The following is a 23,316-nucleotide window of genomic DNA, read 5'->3' as shown; positions in this document are numbered from 1 at the left end:
TGCCAAGTTTTTTAAAAATCCTATCCCTCGAGTGTGACATTCCTGGTGTTGAAAGCATTTCATGCACACAGATTGTGCAGTATTTTACTGGTCATTGGACCCATATAAGGTTTCCTTTCCAGAGCATCCCACTGTCGGTTTCTTGCATTTGGTTTGCTTTACAGTTCACTGTATACTGAGGAAACAAGCTGTAATACACTCGTCTTCTTGAGGAAGGTTGCCAAACCGATCAGATATCTGAGTATATTTGGGAGCTGAGTAGAGTGAGCAAAGAAAAACAATTGAAAACAAACCAAAAAATCTGTTCATAGTTTTGTTAACATGATTTACACTGGCTGCAACATGGTATGCTTATTGTTTTTGCAGTTAGTATAAGTTTAGGTCTTTATCCAAGCGGTTTCCTCTATCCCTCCATTCCCCCCCACCCTGACACACACCCAACCTGTGGCTAAATGATTTGCTCATAGTCAATCCTAAATCAATTACAAATAAATATAACTTAGAGAATGAGGTTCCAGCATTGTGCCTTCTGTGAAACAGTGGAATTCTCAAAGTGATGCCCTGCTGAGGCAAAGATGATGAGCATCAAACTACAACTACACTTCCTTGCGATTGATAAGACTACAAACAGTAGGGAATCCTAAACCACCAACTCCAGTCCACCTTCCAAGTCCAAATCAAATCTTCTGATAAATGATTACAGCAAAATTGTAATTGCTGAAAGGTCTCTTTGGTCTGTTAAAGTTCACAGTTGCAGGATTGATTCGGTGTTGACACCATTAGTAGCTTGGTGATTGAGTGACCAAAATTAGAGCAGTAAGTATCAGTCACACACCAAAAGCAGCACAAGTGGACCATGAAGGAAGAGAAAAAGAAACGTTGAGGAATAGTGACAGGATAACATTTACAGATACATACCAGAGGACTCAAATACTCCAACAGAAATGGGTGACCTTCAGTATATAATCTTGGTAAAGTCACCATATTCCTACCAGACCTGTACAGGCTGCTCTCTCATTAAAGAGAGATGACTGGCAGTAGTTTAACCCAGGGGAAGAGATTCAGAATGAGAGTCCATCATTGGTAATTTCAGCCAGCGTGGGAACTGAACTCACACTGTTGGCATAGTTCTGCAAACCAGTTGTTCAATACCTGAGCTGATAACGAACAGAAAACTGCAGTAAACTGGTAATTACCAAGGCCTGGTAACCAAGTGTAAACTGTGCCCTGAAATTTGACACATTTAAAAATTAAAATGGATATTCAAAATAGCATTCTGATAACTATGATGTTATGCTTCAAGTAATAATTTCTAGGCAAGATGTTTGCCAAGTGAGGTACATAAGAGGTATGCGCACCTGGTTGCAAAACTTTTCATTTGGACAGCAACGACCTGAAACTATGAATTACACAAGTATGTTTATATATGCAAGTATTATCACAGTCAAAAATCAGCACAAACTGACCTAGTTGCACATTACACTGCAGTATGCTCCACAAAGCATAAAAGGTAGCAAATTAGTAACGCAACTTCCACACTGAAGAGACATCTGATAAGTCAAAACTATATTGGTAACCTGGTTTCTGCTTCCATAAGTGAACTTGGATTCTCAGTGTTAGAACTGTTTTAATTTACGTAAGTGACTGATCCCGATACACAATAATGAAATGGCAAAATTACAAGAGCCAATTCACTCTGACACAGTGTGTTAACTATCTGGAAGTGGGTAGAATGGCAGATAAAATTTAAAGTGATAAATTATTATATGTAGAAGTATTGCACAAAACTCCCTCAAGTCCTCCATTGATGGCGTAGGATAACAATGTTAGAAGTGTCTAGGAGTCTTGGGAATGCTTTGCTTAACCATCACATCCAATTATCATGGAGCAGCCTTGATGAAGCAAACAAAATGTTGAATTATATAGTCAAATCGGTAAAGTGCAAATTGGAGAAATAAATTAGCTGAGGGTAAACACTGCTGACTGGAACAACACTGAAACAGACCAATGGGTTCTACTGTTCACAAAGACACAAGAGAGATATTTAATCACTAAAGACAATCCCGTTAAGAGCCACAAGGCTAATCCCTAATGTCAGAGAACTGAAGTATAAAAGACAGGAGAAACTTGAACTCTTAAGCCTTGAAAAGAGGTAATCAAAGATGAAATGTAGAGGGCAGATCTTGAAGATTACCTCAAACTGAGCAATGAATGAGTTAAGTGGATATCAGATGAAAATAAACAAACCCATAAGGAAACTATTTCACATAGTGTCGTTAAAACAAGGAACAGACTGCTGGATGAAGCATAAGAGACACCAGTTATGAAATCATCAAGAACCGAAAGGACATCAGAGTGTTTGACAGAAGGAGACTGCAAGGTCTTTCAGCATAAATGTATGAATAGCTTCACACTTCTGAAAATATTATATGATCTTGATAGTGTTGTAGGGTTTGTCCTGACTTGGTTTGAGTGGATATGTTAGCGTTGTGAAAAGTCAAAATGAAAATACAAGAATCAAAAATTGGCAAAAAGTTGTTTGGCATCTGAAAAGGAATGCTAATTTTACATTTTGTGTACACATCTTCACTTGAGCTACTAGATTTCAAGGTATTTTAAGTGAGATATTAATGTCTTCCTTTCCGATCTTACTTGAATTTATTTGTGGTGTTAGGCAGCAAATGTATTACACATATAAAAATAACCTACCTTTCCTAACATCAAGGGTAAGCTTTCTACCAGAGTGTGATAACATTTAACCTATAAGTTTTGGGAGCAATTCAGGAAGCATCTTCAAAGATGTTTGGCACATCCTTTTTCTGATTTTCTTTCTTAAGTGTCAACGGTGCCTCAGTTGCTGCAGTTCATGCTGGAGATTTCAACACAAAACCTAAGTTGACACTTCAGTGTAGGGCTGAGAGACTGCTGCACTGTTGGAGGCACCACCTTTCAGGTGGCTCATTAAATAGAGATAGTGTCTGCCCTTTCATTTGGGGAAGATAGATCCAATGGTATTATTAGAGTTGGGCAAGGGAGTTCTTCTGGTGTCCTGACCAATGTACATCCTATAACTGACATCATTAAAAATAGATTATCCTAACATTTATCTCACTCATTCACTTTCAGATCTCTGTATACTATGCTGTCATGAGAACATGGGTTCAAATGTCAATGTTTCAGGTGCTCACCCAACTGAATTTTATATTTTTCGTACAAATTTGCAACAATCACTTTCCAGATTAAGAATGTCTTGTGGTGCAGCAATGCTAGATTTTTCTTTAAAATAAAGTCAAATTCTAATGTTGAGCTGTTTAAGAAATTCTGCTAATGTCACAGAAAATCTGTAACCTAATTTTTAAGGGAAAATTTACATAGGAAATCATTCATATTGAACTATGCAAGGAAACTGTACTCAGTGATGTTTGGAGTCATTTGGAAAAATTAATACTATTCCTTTTCGGATTTATTTTATGTAAATGCTATTTTATTATGTAACTGCTTTCCTCACAGATGAGTCGATATAGTCCTTCCTGCTTAACTTAATTTCATTGGCAGCATCTCTCATTCAGATAAGCGTATGATTATAATTAATTATCTTGCTGCATCTTAGTCTGTCATTTGATGTTTGCTCCAATTCTCTTTCAGACTTGTTTGCCAAGGTTGCTTCTGGTGTCCCTCTGTGCATTTGATAACTGGAAGCAAACTTGACTACTTAATGAGCACCTAGCAATCATTTCCATGGCTCGTTTAACTGTGACCACAGATGCAATTTTAAATGAAACCCTTGTTGTTATAGATGTGCTTAGGTTTTATTTAAGGAATAGCACATGATAACAGAAAATGCAGCTGACTGAATTTCAGGAAGGAATTTAATTAAAACAAAGTAAGGCACAAAAATAAATTTTAGAGCACTATCCCTATGAGTTCAGAAACACTGATAAATTGTGTACCATCCAATGCTGTCTAGCTTGCCATCTAGGTTTATCTAAAATGAAGCTCGGTCTCATACAGGATTGTTAATAGGCACATTGCTGTACGTATTCTGAAAAAGATTGCATTGCCCATTTCAAAATGCTTTATTTTAAAACTAGGCCAGCTGATTAGGTCAGCACTGAGTACATATCAATATCATTAAATAATTTGCAGTAAATTTATTAATAACATGAAAAACACCAGCAAGACCTCAGAGTACAAACTAATAAACTGTGCTTTTCTCTTTTCAAAACAAAAAATAATAGTCACTAAAAAGAAATGTGTATCAAGTCTAAAGCGATTTACATAAATGATTAATTGCAAGCTTACGCCTGGATAGTTTGAAGCCACCAGACAGGCTTCATTATTTAAATTGCTGATATTAAACTACTTCAAACAACAGACTTTCTCAATACGCACAGACCTTTGGTTATTTGAGTTGATGCACTGAAGCTGGAGGCAGTAATGTTCCCTACATGATATGATGATATAATCTTTGTCTTTATTTTGGGCTATCCTGACAAGAACAGACAACTCTAATCTACTGTATTTGACAGGATATTGCAAAGCAAATCTGCTTATAGTGGTAGAATCTTTTTAGCAGATCAGGGACATATCGTATTAAACAATAATACAGCAGGGGTTAAAGCAGTATTCAGTGACCTTGGTCTTTGCAGCCAGCTTGGAATATAGGCCATAGTGTGATGAGGTTCATTTGATTTAAGTAAGATTCAATATATAATGCAGGTTAGGTTTCATACTTAGAATCATTGAGATGTACAGCACGGAAACAGGATACATAAAGACACCATGTATTAATTCATTACTTGATGTAACAAATTTATTTTTGCCAGCTTGTCTTTTCTGTCACTTAGTTCAATGGATTCACCCACTAAGTGTCCAAACACAGCACAAGAGGAAGAACCTGGATTTGGTCACTGGTCTGTTACAGGCCCCTCAGACAGCGAGGCGAGGGAAATAATATTGGGTATTCCATGGCAGAAGAGTTGAATTTCATGGTAGAAGATACTAAGTGCAATGCAATAATAGTAACCAATCAATGAAAAGGAGGAAAGGAAACAAATGCAACAACTATCACTCAAGGAAAATAGTACCAAGTTAACTAATGGGAATAAAGACTGCAAGTTCTGTGGAGTGTATGGATGTATCACAGGAGATTGTTACAGCATACTGGAGTAAAGCACCATATATCAAACCCTGCTTTTTCTGAAGTCATAATTACTAAATATCTCTTTTAAAGAATCACAAAACATCCCAATTTGTGTGACTTTCAGACCAAGGTTGATAACAGTATAGTTCTGAACAAGAACCATTTAGTGTCAGTACTCAGACAATAGCTACAGTAGATAAACAGATATAAATCATTAGCATATAACATGACCTAATTAGAATCCCCTTACACACTGCTCCTTTAATTACACACACACACACATAGGGAAAATAGATTATTAGTGAAGGTAAAAAAAAGCTGGAAAGTCAGTTCAGTGGACTTTTATTTCCAGGTTCCAACATTGAGCTGAACTCTCTTCAGTTCGTCAGGCCCTTGATGTTCAAATGTCTTTCTTCTGGAAGCTTCATTCCAGAGAAAAGTGCAAAGCAAGTAATTCACTTGGTAAATTTTGCTGATTTATCATCTCAAAAGTCACAGCTAACAGCAACTGCTGCAAGAAAGGTAACTGGTTTCCTTCAAGTTTAAACTTTTTTTTTACTGTTGAGGACAGTCAGCTTATGCTGGAGAGAACAACACTCCCTTCTGTGTGTTTTCTCTCCATCTGTGTCTGTATCTCCATAACTTGTTCTCCATAACAGTTACCTGAGAATCAGTTGACTTTACATGTAAATAATTGACTCCTGGTTATTTGCACACTGCAGGAACCTATGGCCACAATCCCTTGCTGTGAAATTATAGTGCCATGCTGGTATACACCTGTCTTTTACCAAAAAAAAAGGTTCTTTCTCCTTGCAATCCACAGTTTTTAAAAGACAAAAATAAAAAGAGACATGGTCCTTACAATAGCTACAGAGATAGTCAAGGCACTTGCAATAATCTTACAAAAACATTTAAATTCTAGAAAAGTGCTGGAGGATTAGAATCCTGCCAATGTAAAACCATCTCCAAAAAGGGAAGTAGTAAAAAGCAACAGCTAACTATAGCAAGTCAGCCAGGAAAAGGTGAGAGTCTATTACAAAGCAAGTAATAGCAGAGCATTTAGAAATATATAACATAAGGAAGCAGAGTCAGCATGGTTTATGAAGGAGAAATCATGCCTGACAAAATTTATCAAAAGTCTTATAAGTAACAATTAGGATAGATAAAGGGAAAGCAGTGAATGCAATATATTTGCTTTTCTAGAGGTGTTTAATAAGATACATGTTAGTCTTTGTAATAAGATAAGACCCCATCACATTACAGTAGGTCATTAGCAAGGACATGGGATTGGTTAACTAATAGAGAGCAGTATTATGAGATAAGGATCAAGTCATAGATTCTTACAGCACGGAGACAGGTCCTTCAGCCCAAACCGGTCCTCACCAACCAAAATATCTATCCACACAAACCCCATTTCCCTGCACTTGACCCATATTCTTCTAAACCCTTCCTATCCAGGCATTTGTCCAAATGCCTTTTAGATTAGATTACTTACAGTGTGGAAACAGGCCCTTCAGCCCAACAAGTCCACATCGACCCTCCAAAGAGCAACCCACCCAGACCCATTCCCCAACATTTACCCCTTCACCTAACACTATGGGCAATTTAGCACGGCCAATTCACCTAACCTGCACATCTTTAGACTGTGGGAGGAAACCGGAGCACCCAGAGAAAACTCACGCAGACCCAGGGAGAATGTGCAAACTCCACACAGACAGTTGCCTGAGGCAGGAATTGAACCTAGGTCTCTGGCGCTGTGAGGCAGCAGTGCTAACCACTGTGCGAACGTGCCGCCTTCTATGGAACTATGATGTTTTGGTCATCTGTAGAATTGTGCCATTAAGTGTATAAGTCCTGCTAAGATTTGCTTTCCCAAAATGCAGCACCTCGCATTTATCTGAATTAAATTCCATCAGCCACTTCTCAGCCCATTGGCCCATCTGGTCAAGATCCTGTTGTAATCAGAGGTAACCCTCTTCGCTGTCCACTACACCTCCAATTTTGGTGTCATCTGCAAACTTACTAACTGTACCTCTTATGCTCACATCCAAATCATTTATGTAAATGACAAAAAGTAGAGGGCCCAGCACCAATCCTTAGCAATCCAAGGGTCATAATTTTAAGATGATTGGAGGAAGGTTTCAGGGAGATGTCAGAAATCAGTTCTTTACATAGAGTGTGGTGGGTGTGTGGAATGCACTGTCAGCAGTGGTAGTAGAGTCAGATACATTAGGGACAGTTAAGCAACCCTTGGATAGGTACATGGATCAGAGTACAGTGAAGGGTATGTAGATTAGTCTGATCTTAGACTAGGATAAAAGGTCGGCACAACATCGAGGGCTGGAGGGCCTGCATTGTGCTGTACCATTCGATGTTCGATGACTCCACTTTCAGAGAACCATGCAGTTGAACTCCAAGGTTCCTGTGTTCCACTACACTCCGTAAGTCTGTATCATTTACTCCTACTTTGATTTGATTTTCAAAAATGTAAGACCTCAAAATTGTCTATATTAAATCCCATTTGCCATTTCTCGGCCCATTTTCCCAGCTGATCAAGGTTCTGCTGCAATTTCTGATAACCTTCCTCATTGCCCACATACTGCCTATTTTATAGTGTCATCCACAAACTTACTGATCGTGCCTTGTACATTCTCATCCAAATCATTGTTATGGATAACAAAAAGCAATGGGTCCAGAACCAACCCCTGAGGCACTCCACTAGTCACATGCTTCCCGTCCAACAAGCATCCTTCCACTAATACCCTTTGTTTGCTTCCTTCCATCAAGCCATTGTGTATCCATTAGGGCAGCACGGAGGCTCAGTGGTTAGCACTGCTGACTCTCAGTGCCAGGAACCCATGTTTGATTCCTGCCTTGGGCGACTGTCTGAGTGGAGTTTGCACATTCTCAGTGGTCTGCGTGAGTTTCCTCGGAGTGCTCTGGTTTCCTCCCACAATCCAAAGATGTGCAGGTCAGGTGAATTAGGTGCATTATTCGGGGCAAATATAGGGGAATGGGTCTGGGTGGGTTACTCTTTGGAGGGTGGGCCGATGGGCCTGTTTCCACACTGTCGGGAATCTAACCTAATCAATTTGCCAACTCCCCTGGTTTCCATGTGATCTAACCTTCCAGAGCAGCTTACCCTGTGGAACTTTATCAACGGCCTTATCGAGACCCAAAAAGACTACATCTACCGCCCTGCCTTCATCAACCTTCCTAGTCACTTCATCAAAGAACTCGAACAAATTTGTGAGGCATGATCTCCAATGCAAGAAGCCATGCTGACTACCCCTAATCAAACTCTGTCTTTCCAAATGCATGTATATCTTATCACTCAGAATCTTCTCCCGTAACCTACCTCCCACAGATGTTGGGCTTACTGATACATAGTTCCCTGGTTTCCCTTTGCAGCCCTCTTGCATAAGGGCACAACATTCGCTACCCTCCAGTTTTCTAGGACTCTCCCGTGGCTAACAATGATGCAAAAATATCAACCAGGCCTCTGCAATTTCTTCTCTAGTTCCTTGGATATATCTGGTCAGGACTAGGAGATTTATCCACCTTTATACATTTTAACATGTCCAACACCTCCTCTATTGTGATATGAATTATCCCCAAGTTCCTAAGTTTTTCTCCACGGTAAACAGAGAGGAGAAATATTAATTGAGGACCTTGCCCATCTCCTGTGGTTCCACATATACATGTTCACTTTGGTCCTTCAGGGATCCTATTTCCTCTCTCTAGTTATTCTTTTTCCTTGAATATACTGAAAGGATCTCTTTGGATTCACCCTAATCTTCTCAGCCAAAGCTGATCTTGTGCCCCGTTTTTGCCTTCCTGATTTCCTTCTTCAGTGAACTCCTGTATTCCCCTCATACCTCCAGGGATTCCCTTGATCCCAGCTGCTTCTGGAGGGTAAACTATAACTAGTGGAATGCCACCGGGAAGAGTGTTAACAACATATGTTAATTACTTAAATGACAAAAGTGAATGCACTATCAAGATGCTGGATGACAAAAATATGTTGGAAGGTAAACTATGCTGCTGACAGAACAGCAACTGGGCAAAAGCTTAGCAGGTGGAACAGAATATGGGAAAATTGTGAGGTTATGCACTTCGACAAAAGAATAGAGGAGCTGCTTATTTAAATTACCTCAAGCTATATTTCACTGAGGCATTCTGAGATGCCCATCTCTCAGTATGGTATTAACAGGAGGGCATTTCGATAAAGTTTGCTGTAAAATTCTGCACTTCAACAGTTTGTGTAGATAGCGTGTGAGGAGCAAAAACAGAAAGTAGGCACTAGGCCTAATTCTACATGTTCTAGATTGTATCAGTATTCCTGTGGAGCATGATAACAACTTGCCGGCTTTCATCAATCCACCAGCAATTCTGAAGGGAGTGTGAAGTGAATCAGGAGGTTTTTTTTTAATATGGGCGAACCCAATTTTTAGTTATAAGTAGGAGAAGGTATGTTTAACAAATGCATTTCAGTTACCTTCAAATGTAAGGCAGCTAATCAGTCCATATTTTGTTGCAAGACGGGAAAGGATATATAGTCCAAATATAAATTTGATGGCTCTTCTTTGTGTCATCGAATCTATTCATGTTTAATGTTCATAACCTTTCCTATCTGGTCACAATTTAAGTAAAGCATCAGTGCTCAAGTACATCCCTCAATGAAATAATTTATATGCATGTGCATTTGAAATTTCAGTAATAGGATTTACAGTAATAGAGATCAACCCACCTTCAACCCCTCTATTTTAATTACATGGTAGCTCACTCATGTCCTTCACCAACACTTCATATTGTCAGCCCTACCCAGCAGGCGACTGTCATAGGGAAAAAAACATAGCATCGATCATGCATTCTCATCACCGAAAATGGAAATGAGAGCTATTGTTTAAAATCGTTGGAGCTTTGAGGTCAACCTCTTGACCTACTGAATAATGACCTTGTGTTTAAAATCAATTCACCACAGAAAAAGAATCCTTTGCTCTACATTCCTGCTGAAGAACAGAATTAACATACAATTTATTTGGAAGATTACCTGAGCTCCAAGATGAGACCTACATCAGGCAGGATTAAAATCATTCATGTTCTTTAGTGAAGTGGAATTTTTCTTTTATAATTACACTTTTCCCTTTTTTGCCCTCTCTCTTCAAGGTTAAGTATCAATGGTCTGCAGGTTGGTCAATTGCTGAACCAGTAGGTTCAGTAAAATTCACCAGAGAGGGTGAATAAGATAAGTTAATTAGCTAAAATTATTTACATGTTCTGGACTTCTGTACAATTTACTTTGAAAGGTCGCAGACAGAAAACATTGGAAACATTCTCAAAGATACGGCAAGAGCTAGATTATGGTCAAGATCTATGGGAAGGTGTCATTTTCAATTCCACATTCAATTCTTTCCCCCTAGAAATTCTTGGGTACAACTAGTTAACATTCATTTTGATCTTTATCTCGTGAGAAACTAATTGTCTTCGTATTAATCTGAAACGCTTTCTAAATGTTAAATACTTCCCTTACCTGGTGCTCAATTCCTGAATTTCTTATTAAAACATAAATGTTCATAGTACTAACCACAAAATCAAAATGTTTCTCAATCTTGTAGGTCAGGCAACCAGGCAAAAAGCACCAAGATAGTATCATGATAAATGAGAACTGACACAAGTACTTTAGCATTCAACACATTTGCTAGTTTCCTCAGGTTCCTCTGAAAATGTACCCAAGTTGATGCAATCGATACTCACTGATCACTTTGTAACTTATTCATTTCTAAATTAAATTTAAATTATTTCTGCATCATTGCTGAACTAAGCATGTACAATTGCAATTTGGGAAGAGGAGAACAATTCAAATCCCACTATATTTGGAAAACTAAAATAATTTCAGTGACCTCTCCATTGCTATTATTTTGATCCAGCTACCTGTCATCTCTCAGATGGAACAAAACCATGTGCAACTTCAATTTTGTATTTGAACTTGAGCCAAGTTTTAAATCTTGCATCCTTTAACCATCAAGGTCACATAGTTTCAGGACTTCAAAAATGCTCAACTCCACTGCTGAAACAGTCAACCATGCCTTTGTTAGCTTAACAACCAGTTTCCCCAACACACACAGCTGCTGCTTATTCTCCACCAATTCCAATAGATCGAAATCTCAGCTGGCTGCAACTTATTTCTATCACACTTCATCTATGCTGAGTCACTGCTTACCAATATTTCCAACTTAAAATTTTGATCTTCCTCTTCAAATTCCCACCAGTCTTGCTCCTGCCTACCTTAGATCTCCTCCAATGCCCTTTGAATCTTCAATAACAAGCATATTCCCCACCTCCCCCACCCCAAAACAACCCCAACACAAAGCTTTCAGGCCTAAATACTGGAATACATCCTTTATAAATTTCAAAACCATATTTTTTTAAAATGCGATCGCTGTCACAGTCCTAATATGTCACTCACAGCTTGACATCCATTTATAGGATTTTCACTTGGAGCATTTTATATGCAAAAGGCACTAAAATAAATGTTGGCGCAGAATAAACAACTTTACAAACTAATATCAGATATAAACAATACGTATTTAAAGGCTTAGGTTTACTTATACAATATGTCCAAACAGTTAAAACAATGATGGACATAAAACTCTCTCAATCCATAGAAAATATCATTATCGCTGCTATTCTCCTTGGGGAGTGCTCAGGACAAGGCTAGAGTTTCTGAATCAATAGGGTACTCTCTTATCACCAAAAGATTCAAAATGTTTGCCTGCTCATCAACTCTGCATCACTTGACTTGCGGCTATTGTGAAAAAGTAGCATATCTTGAGAGTCCACCATCACTCCACTCCAGCTGGCTTAAGATCAATAGCTAATTGGAAAAAGCCGGAGGCACAAAGAAATAACAGTGTAACTATCTGACATCACTGCTGACATGCGCTTTTAACAGGGCAACTGCATTCTCAGCAGACACTTGAGCAGATTTAAAACATCAAATACTTTGTCATATATTCTACCATCACTGTACAGCATGGTTATATTTGCTCCCTTTCTATATTTTTCTCAGTTTTACTTTTTCAGTTCTGGCCTACATAAACTTTCCAGGAGGTAGATAGGTGGGTTGAAAGGGAGCACATCAGAGAAGTGTTCATGGAAGATATAAACTGATGGTTCGGGTTTTTTTGCAGTAGCACTTGCATTATGCCCAGCAGCTACATTTGACCTGCCTTCTCACCATCTCTGATTGGAGAGAAGCTTTCAAGAGCAACTTGACTAACCTTTTGAAACACAGGTCAAGCTAGGCTTCATGAACACTAAACCATTTGGACATTTAGGATTTGAATAAAGTTTAGATTATAAAGTTTAGATTACTAAAGAATCCCATGACTTTTTTTTTTAAGATTAGGGTAGTCCAAGCATCTACATCATAAAAGAAATTCTGGCAAGTGATACGTGTGGGAGCTTGCTGTGTACAAATTTGCTGCCATGTTTCTTACATGACAACAGTGACATCACTTCAAAATGGGTCATTAGTTGTAAAATGCTGTGGGATTCGCAAGATTTTGAAAGTCATTTATAGTAATACTTGTGTTTTCCTTTTGGTTGGACTATGAGCACTTGGCTAAAGGACATTTCAACTAAAGGTCATTACTACAAAATTCACAAGCCTCAGGCAATATCAAATTAAAGGACAATATCTTCTTTGATAAGATCTCTAATCAGTGAAATAGACAGCCTGAAAATTCTAGGTCAATCAATATTTTTGACAAGAAATCAATTAAACCTGTAGAAATATAATAAATCTGCTTGGTATTCCTGAGGGTTTGAAAGAGGGGACAGATATCATCCATACAGGGGAGAAGTTCATGAGTGAGAAAGCTACTTGTGGGCAGCAGTATGGTTGACCTTGCTGGACTTGTTTCCATATTTATGGTCCCAAAAGCTTGCAGTTTGCATGCTGCTTGTGCTCATAAAGAAATCAATGTCTCTAATTAAGTGGTCCTCAGATATGTGCAAGAAAAACCTCACCATGTGCAATGGCAAATCTACTTCATGAGCATGAAAGTCCTTCTTACAAGAGAAACAAAATCGATCCTAATCTTAAAAATGGAAAGCTGTAGGCTGTGAGATTCCAGCTGATGATAACATAGGACATGTCAGATTCAGAGAGAAAACTGGCATGGCAGATCATAATTTTTATTTTTGTTGTTCTTTTACCATGGTGGTCGGTTAATGAGCGTACTCACAAGAGGTTGCCAATTCAATTTTTCCAATAAAAAAACAAGTTTTTTTTAATATAAGGAAAGAGAAAGCAAAAACCATGTACCATTACACAAGAACTCTGAAATAGTCTTATTACAACTACCAGAAATGCAGATTCTACAATTTTCCCTCATTAACAACCTACAAACCTAAGTGAAGAATCACCCAGTGTCCAATTCAAAACTTCTTGTTCAAAGTCATGACTGTAATTGACGTTTTCCAGCAACAGGTTTCATGAAAGGGAAATCAAGTTTGACTGATTCCTTAGAGGTTGTGGAGGAAGTAACAAGCAATGTGGATCATAGGAAATCTGCAGATGTGGTATACTTAAATTTCCAAAAGGCATTTGATAGGTTGCTACATGATGGTATAAAGGTTATTACATTAGCATGCATAAGGGGATTAGTTTACCAACAGGAAGCCAGAAGGAAGGATAAAATAGGTCATCTTCAATTTGGCAAGCTCTGTCTATTGGAGCTCCACAAGGATCAGTGCTGAGGCCTCAATCTTTTTGTAATCTAAATCAATGACATGATGCAGGAGCAAACCTACCCTAAATTTGTCAAAGGCACTAACATGGATGGTAGAATAATGGGGTGGCACGGTGGCTCAGTGGTTAGCACTGCTGCCTCACTGCACCAGGGACCCAGGTTCGATTCCAACATTAGATGACTGTCTGAATGGAGTTTGCACATTCTCCCCATGTCTGCATAGGCTTCCTCTAGTTTCCACCCACAATCCAAACATGTGCGTTAGGTGGATTCCCATACTAAAATCCCATAGTGTCCAAGGATGTGCAGGCGAGGTGGATTTGCCATGGGAAATGCAGGCTTACAAAGATGGGAAATGGATCTGGGTGGGAGAGTCAGTGGGGACTTGATGGACTGAATGGCCTATTTTCATATTGTAGGGATTCCATGATGACCAAGTTGTGATGAGCACATATGTTACCTTTATCCTTTTGCAAACTTCTTAAATGAGTGTAAACATTTGACTAATGGAATATGTGGGAAAATGTGAGATGGTCCATTTTGGTAGGGGGAATAGATAAACTGTAAATTATTAAAATGAAGATAAACAGCAGAATTTGGCAGATCTCAGTCTCCTAGTACATGAATTACAAGAAGTTAGTATTCAGTGATGATTGTACATGCACCTCATGTACTGTACCAATTCATGAAAGTAGCTCAGCACCAAAGGCAATGAAGAATGAAAGAAAATAAAGTCTACAAGTCTTTGAGCATTAATGTTTACTGTACGGCTCTATGCAAGTCTAGTTTAAATAAATATTTTAACAACTCAGGTTTATTGTCAAAACTGACCTTAAAGGTAAATAAACTCCTTAATCATCTAATGTCCTCTCAATTCTTATTTGACATAGGCTTCCATTTCCTTTTAGTTTCTCGTTTAGCCTACAAAGATGGTGTTAAATGTATGGTTTAGTTCACAATAATTCTGAACATGGCAGATCTGTTGCCATGATGTAAAGCAAGAGATCCCAGGTTTAAAAAAAAAATCAGAAAAACTTTAAAGATTACAACGAGCACAATTCCCAACTTCAGAGATGTGTGACAAACATTTTTATTTGCCAGAACTTAGGTCATTCTAGGAATTCTACAGCACTCTTGATTGAAGCAAACTGTCCTTTTAACCACAGTGCTCCATGTTGTTCATAATGAGAAATCTTAGTGAAAGACCCACATTCAATAATGTAGGACAGGCCAAGTTGAATAGACTAATAAGACAGACAGTCAAACAGCAATGATTTAGTAAACTATGTTTTAAAAACTTGCAATCTTCAGTGAATCTGAAGACTGAGGTTAGAGTTAGAGAAAGAATGAGCTATGAGCACAAAAATGCATTATGTCAACACTTCAATGTAGCAAGAACACTGTTCAGCAATGATTTGGAGGTGCCGGTGTTGGACTAGGGTGTATAAAGTTAAATAGCACACAATACCAGGTTATAGTCCAACAAGTTTATTTGGAAGCACTAGCTTTCTAAGCGCTGCTCCTTCAGCAGGACTCATAACCACCTGATAAAGGAGCAGCGCTCAAAAGCTAGTACTTCCAAATAAACTTGCTGGACTATAACCTGGTGTTGTGTGATTTTTAACTTTGTTCAGTCACAGCATCTACTTGCTTTGCCACAACAAATAAAACAATGATAAGGATATCAAAGATCTTCTCACAAGCCTTTGTTCAAGAGTCGCTTAAACCAATCATCATTCCCCTGCAACAAATTTGCCTGATTTAACAATTTAGCTTTTCAAAAGAATTCAGCTTTTCATGCTGTGTCAACGTTGACAGTTGCAAGTTTGCTCTTTTATCTCTTTAGCTCTCTTTCCTCACACAGATTCCATTTTTCCTTCTCTTACTGGTTTTCACCTCTTGGGGCTTTCTCATCAATTTTCCTCAAATAGCTTTCTGTTTCTGTCTCCCCCAGCACTTGAGCTGTCCTCTGAAGTGGTCACAGGGAAGAGATAGGAGAACCAGAATCTCATCTTCATTAACAAAATGGACAACTGAAAAAAAAACTGACAAGCCTGCTCATGCTAAACATTAGCCGCAACTTTCCCCTTAACGATTGTGTAGAATTACATCTCCCATAATTTGAAAGCGACTTTACAGTTAACACATAACAGTGTAATAGAATTACTAAATTGAAAGAGTACATAAAAGATTTGTGCTGTTGTTAATAGAAGTTCAAGCTGAATTTTCAATCTTTTTTGTAATTAGATGTGCTCTGTATCCCTAACTTTGTATTAGTGCACAGTGTGATACAGAAGCATTTAATTGCAGATATAAACATTAGCTCATTACTGGGTTAGCTGTAATTCCTAATCTGAGGAAACAGTGGGCACATGAAATTCAGCCTCAATTCTGATACTTTGAGACAAAATTTGTGGTGATAGCATTTATCTGGACAGCTCTAACTGCATAAGATAAGTTACTGACAAAGCAGCTGAATTATATGTAAATACATTGAGACACAGATGGAGAGAAACAGAAAAGAAAACAAAACACAACACACAAGTAGATCAAATTCATCCCACGCAGGAAAACTAGCCAACCTTCATTGGATACCAGTACAGATTCACCAGTTGGTTTTAGTCCAGCTGCAATTAAAGAGTCTGCGACATTAAAACTTAAGAATAAATTCCCAAGGATGTCCGCAAAGAAACCACTGGCCAATTATTATTTTGGGTATGAGTTGCAACAAATTTATTTGTATATCCTTCTGTTTGTGCACCAAGGACAGTACTGCCTTCCAGCAAGTCAGAGGGTATGATAAATGTGGCATGAGTCATGTCAGCATGTGTAACAACTGAAGTGTAGCAAAACAGGCATGGTGGTTGTACAGGTGATCAATTACCAGATGAGAAACCCATGTTGTCAAATAAAAGTTAAGTACAGACTACGAAGAAGAGGTTAATCGATAAAGTGCCCAAATGCTGAGATTATGAACCTGTCAGGAGTATCAGCTGACTAAGGGGAAGGGTATAATTCAGACTAAATGCCTAAATGAGGGGTGCTCAATTTAGGCTCCAGAAGAGCTAAATATAGCAATTCTGTGTGTTAGGATTGAGCCCTCCACTATCACCTGATGAAGGAGCGTTGCTCTGAAAGCTAGTGTGCTTCCAATTAAACCTGTTGGACTATAACCTGGTGTTGTGTGATTTTTAACTTTGTACACCCCAGTCCAACACTGGCATCTCCAAATCATAAATATAAATTCTCGCATAAGCTGTGATTTGGCAACACCTGAATAGTTGAGGTTACTTCCCGAGGATGATAACACTGTAATCTGCAAAAGCATCATCTCTGCAATTCACACCATCAAAATTTCAGACTCCAAAATTTGACCCGAGACACACGTTTGACAGAAGATTCTTGATTTTTGTGCCCAGCTAGATCATAACGCTCCTTTACCTTCCTATTCCCTTCATACTGCCAGCTCAAAACTCTTTGTCTAACGTACAAGCGGGCTACATTGCCAGAGTTAATTCTCTGTATAATATTATTTTACTTTTAAGTGACACAGCATTTATTCTTTGCTTCAGAAGTGTACTCAATTTCACTTCAACAACAAGATGTTATATAGCATTTGAAAAAATTTACATTTGTTATGTATGGTTTACATTGTGAACAGGATTTAAAGGACATGCAACTTGTTTGGGGAGGGTGGGATATGATTACTTTTCAAAGCAGTTTCCAATAATGTCAGATTATGATGATTCATCACATCAAACATAACATTTGCTACTCCAATTCTTGAATAATTATATTATCATATGCTATAATGGTAGTGGAGCTGCTCACGACTAATGTCCCTTTGCTCACCTTCTGCAGGAAGAGGACGATCCTTTCAATCATCTGTGTCCGCCGATCCTCCAGCGTGAACAATGTTCTTGGAGTCCGAATGAAGAGCTTAGTCTTCCCATAAGCCACATCGTGCTGAAACCCGCAGCACTCGACCAGCTTCTTCACAGCTTCTTGATCAGATCGCATGTCATGGTTTGGCCAAGTGAACTCTGAAATCATCTTATACCTATACAAGTGGTGAGAAAGGAAACACTTCTGACTGCCAAGGACGACGATAATACAGAATCAGTGCAGAAATAAATGAACTACAAAACACAAACTATTTTCAAAAAGGTGCGGCATTGCTGGTAAGGCCAACATTCATTGCCCCTAACACATTGGCCTTGAGGTGGTGGTAGTACACTTTTGTTGTACTGCTGAAGGAACAGTGCGATCGTTCCAAGTCAGGATGGTGTGTAGCTTGAAGGGAAATTTCAGGTGACAAAGTCCCCATGCATCTGCTGCCCATGTTCCTCAGCATGACTGAAGTCACAAGTTTTGCAAGCTGTTATTGACTGTGGGGGAGCACTTTGGCGCCAGTGATCATAATTCTATTTGTTTTAAAATAGTGATGGAAAAGGATAGACCAGATCTAAAAGTTGAAGTTCTAAATTGGAGGAAGGCCAATTTTGAGGGTATTAGGCAAGAACTTTCAAAAGTTGATTGGGGGCTGATGTTCGCAGTTAAAGGGACACTGGAAAATGGAAAGCCTTCAGAAATGAGATAACGAGAGACCAGAGAAAGTATATTCCTGTCAGGGTGAAAGGGAAGGCTGGTAGGTGTAAGGAATGCTGGATGACTAAAGAAATTGAGGGTTTGATTCAGAAAAAGGAACATATGTCAGGATAGATCGAGTGAATCCTTAGAAGAGTATAAAGGCAGTAGGAATATACTTAAGAAAGAAATCAGGAGGGCAATAAGGGGACATGTCATAGCTTTGGCAAATAGAATTAAGGAGAATCCAAAGAGTTTTTTTTTACAAATACATTAAAGGACAAAACAGTAACTAGGGAGAGAATAGGGCCCCTCAAAGATCAGCAAGGCGGCCTCTGTGTGGAGCTGCAGGAGATGGGGCAGATACTAAACGAGCATTTTGCATCAATATTTACTGTGGAAAAGGACATGGAAAATATAGAATGTTGGGAAATAGATGGTGACATCTTGAAAAATGTCCATATTACAGAGGAGAAAGTGCTGGATGTCTTGAAACGCACAAAAGTGGATAAATCCCCAGGATCTGATCAGGTGTATCTGAGAACTCTTTGGGAAGCTAGAGAAGTGATTGCTGGGCCTCTTACTGAGATACTTGTGTCATCGATAGTCACAGGTGAGGTGCCACTGTTTAGGAAAGGTGGTAAGGACAAGCCAGGGAACTATAGACCAGTGAGCCTGACCTCAGTGGTGGGCAAGTTGTTGGGAGTGAATCCTGAGGGACAGGATGCACATGTATTCTGAAAGGCAAGGACTGATTAGGGATAGTCAACATGGCTTTGTGTGTGGGAAATCATGTCTCACAAACTTGACTGAGTTTATTGAAGAAGTAACAAGGAGGATTGATGAGGGCAGAACAGTGGACGTGTTCTATATGGACTTCAGTAAGGCATTCGATCAGGTTCCTCATGGGAGACTGGTTAACAAGGTTAGATCTCATGGAATACAGGGGGAACTAGCCATTTGGATACAGAACTGGCTCAAAGGTAGAAGACAAAGGGTGGTGGTGGAGGGTTGTTTTTCAGACTGGAGGCCTGTGACCAGTGGAGTGCCACAAGGATCGGTGCTGGCTCCACTACTTTTCATCATTTATATAAATGATTTGGATGCGAGCATAAGAGGTATAGTTAGTAAGTTTGCAGATGACACCAAAATTGGAGGTGTAGTGGACAACGAAGAAGGTTATCTCAGATTACAACGGGATCTTGATGAGATGAGCCAATGGGCTGAGAAGTGGCAGATGAAGTTTAAGTTGGATAAATGTGAGGTGCTGCATTTTGGGAAAGCAAATCTTAGCAGCACTTATACACTTAATGGCAAGGTCCTTGGGAGTGTTGCTGAACAAAGAGACTTTGGACAGATTCAAAGCTCCTTGAAAGTGGAGTCACAGGTAGATAGGCTAGTGAAGGTGGTGTTTGGTATGCTTTCCTTTATTGGTCAGAGTATTGAATACAGGAGTTGGGAGGTCATGTTGTGGCTGTACAGGACATTGGTTAGGCCACTGTTGGAACATTGCTGAAATTCTGGTCTCCTTCCTATCAGAAAGATGTTGTGAAACTTGTTAGGGTTCAGAAAAGATTTACAAGAATGTTGCCAGGGTTGGAGGATTTGAGCTGTAGGGAGAAGTTGAATAGGCTAGGGCTGTTTTCCCTGGAGCATAAGAGGCTGAGGGGTGACATTACAGAGGTTTACAAAATCAGGAGGAGCATGGGTAGGATAAATAGACAAAGTCTTTTCCCTTGGGGTGGGTGAGTCCAGAACTAGATCGTATAGGTTTAAGGTGAGAGGGGAAAGATATAAGAGAGACCTAAGGGGCTGTGTGTATGGAATGAGCTCCAAGAGGAAGTGGTGGAGGCTAGTACAATTGCAACATTTAAAAGGCATCTGGATGGGTATATGATTAGGAGAGGTTTGGAATGATATAGGCCAGGTGCTGGCAGGTGGGACTAGGCTGGGTTGGGATATCTGGTCAGCATGGATGAGTTGGACTGAAGGGTCTGTTTCCGTGCTGTACATCTCTGTGACTCTATGGGATCTGCCAAGTTGCTGCAACTCAGCTTGTTGATGATAAACACCGGTGGTAGAATGTGTAAACATGGTCCTGGATGATGTTGAGCTGTTTGAGTATTGTTGAAGCTGCACTGGTCCAGGCAAGTGGAGAGAATTACACCTCACTTGTGGTTTGTAGACAGTCAATAAACTTTGGGGAAGCAACGAGTGAGTTACTTGTTGCAGAATTTTTAGCATCTGACCTATGCTTGTAGCTTAGTATTTATGCGATGATTCAATGGTAACACACTGGACTTTGATATTGGGTGACTTGATGACCATAATGCCATGGGGAGACAGATTTGCCCTTGCTGGAGATGGATATTACCTGACATTTCAGAGATGCAAATATTACTTGCCACTTATCAGCCCGAGGTTGTCTAGGTCTTGCCATTTGATAATATCTGCTTTAGTGCATGAGCGGTTTAGAACATTGGGCAATCAGCAGCAAATAGGTCAACAGCTGACATTATTATAGAGAAAGTGTCATTAACAAAATAGCTGAAGACGCTTGGGTATTAAGGCACATACTGAGGTACTCCTGCAGCAACATCCTGGGACTTTTCTTCAAAATTCAGTGCTTTATGGCTTCACTGATTGGACTAGCATTTATTTCCCACCCCTATTTGTCCTCCTGAGGATGGCAGTGAGCTGCCAGCGATGGAGCTCCCCAGGATTAAACAGACGACAAAGGAATAGTGATATATTCCTGAGCAGAATGGTGAGTAGCTTGGAGGAGAACTTGCAGGTGGTAGTGTTACCATGTGTCTGCTGCCCTTGTCCTTTTAGATGGTTGTGGATATGCTCTAAGGAGCCTTGGAGAATTTCTGCAGTGCACCTTGTAGATGGTAAACACTGTTGCTATTTTGTGGGGGTGCTGGAAGGATGCAATATCTGTGGATGCAGTACCAATAAAGAAGGCTACCTTGTCCTGGACCGTTTAAGCTCAGAGTGTTGTTGGAACTGCATCCATCCAGAAAAGTGTAGTCAATCCTGTCAAAGGATGCAGGCAGGTCAAGGAGGAAAAGGAGAAGAAGCTTACCCACGTCACTGTCACACGGGATCTTATTTCTGACTTTGACAAGAGTGGCTTCAGTTCTGTGGCAGGGTCAGAAATTCAGAAGACTTTGATCTGACTGAGACTAAAGGGATGGGAAGAGATGAAACCATGGAGGGATTTAGAAATTTTTTTAAATCAACCTGCTGCTAAACAGGGTGCCAAACCATGCCAGTGAACACTGGGTTGATTGGACGAGAGCCAGTGTTTTGGACAAACCTCATCTTTGAGGGTAAAATATGGAAGGCTCAAAGGCTGGCCAAAAACACATTGGAATAGTCAAGTCTCGGGGCAACAAAGACACTGGATGAGACTTCAGCAGCAGACAAATTGATGGCAGAGCCAGACAATTAGACTCTGAAAAAGACAAGGCAAACACAGGCCTGTTGGCCCCACCTCCTTATCAGTGTCTAGGAGTTTGTGCTAAAATTGGGAACTGTCCCAGAGACCTGAGAAGCAGCAACCTGACAATCATACTCAGAGTCTAACTGACAGTGTCCCAAACATCACTGTCATCATCTATGGACGTTCTGTTCCTTCAGTGGTGGTAGAACAGTGGTAGAGAGTCAGCAAGGAGATGCGTTAGATGTCTTCTACATGGATTCCACATCTCCCAGTGAAATCTGGTGGCATCATGCAAAGAAAAGCATGGAAACCTCCAAATAATGACCACATTCTATGCTGCCCTGGCTGATGTATCAACACTCCTGTATTGAATACATTTGGATTAGGCAATGGGATCAGCAAGAGAACAGAACGTACTCAGGTTGGTGTCTTCAATGACCAAGAGTGTCTCTTGGTCCAGTTGAATGACTGGCTGGTTGAGTTCTAAAGGACACAGCTGTTAGACTGGGCTCACTTGAGCTTGGCCTTGTCATTCTCTGTTACAGACTCGTCCAACCATGACAGTCCTTGTTGTAGCAAGGTCCCATCTTCACAGTGAGGATAGCCTCTGATGACCTGTGGGCACCACCACCATACCAAATGGAACAGACTTTGAACAGAGTTAAAGCTGGGCATCCATGAGGCACAGTGGACAATCACCAGTAGACCTGGCATAGTCCGCACTCTATCATTACAATTGGAGATTATGATCTCAGGACTTCTGCTTTTCAATTTTGCTCCTAATTAGTGAAAATCTTGCAGCAGAACCTCCTTTTCGGTCTCTACCAGTGACATTGGTATCACTGTGGTCAATGACTACAGGATCCTCCTTCTCTATCTTCAAGTTCCTTTCCAGCCCTGAGGCAGCAACATAAACCCTGGTACTAGGCAGTCAACACAGTATCAACTCCTGGATTAGTGGTGCTGGAAGAGCACAGCAGTTCAGGCAGCATCCAACGAGCGTAGAGAGAGGAGGAAAACTTATCAACTCCCCCTAATTATACTGCCCACTACAACTACATTTCTCCTTCTCTCACCATAATGGCTCCCTGTGCTATTACCAGTTTGTACATCCACCTTGCTTTCTTTACTTTTGTCTACAGAGCTTGTAAGAACCCCTAAGCATCGGTCAACTGCAGAGCTGGAGTTGCCAATAGCCAGGGCTAAGCAATTAAACAAGCAATGGATCAGATTTAAACCTGCAGTGCTGCCACCATCCAGTGGACAAGTAACGGGGAGAAGCAGAGGCTCCTCAATAATGAAGAAGCCTAGAACATCAGTGCAAAAGAAAAAGCTGAAGTATTTGTATCCATTATCAGCCCGTAGTGTTGAGTGGAGAC

The 23,316-nt window shown here is 39.8% G+C and overlaps 1 protein-coding gene across 2 annotated transcripts in view; it reads right to left on the bottom strand.

The window, feature by feature from the left end:
• myo1d (myosin 1D) overlaps positions 1 to 23,316 on the bottom strand; it is a 545,704-nt gene that overhangs the window by 301,840 nt on the left and 220,548 nt on the right. For both annotated transcript variants that reach the window (XM_072561832.1, XM_072561833.1), the window contains exon 16: positions 17,755 to 17,962. In XM_072561832.1, the coding sequence (XP_072417933.1) occupies positions 17,755 to 17,962 (208 nt within the window). The remainder of the gene's footprint in view (positions 1 to 17,754; positions 17,963 to 23,316) is intronic.

This window comes from Chiloscyllium punctatum, chromosome 42 (assembly GCF_047496795.1).
Source record: "Chiloscyllium punctatum isolate Juve2018m chromosome 42, sChiPun1.3, whole genome shotgun sequence".
In the NCBI taxonomy this organism is placed as follows: domain Eukaryota; kingdom Metazoa; phylum Chordata; class Chondrichthyes; order Orectolobiformes; family Hemiscylliidae; genus Chiloscyllium; species Chiloscyllium punctatum.
Note: the sequence above shows the minus strand (reverse complement) of the source record. Positions and strands in the feature narration are given on the sequence as shown.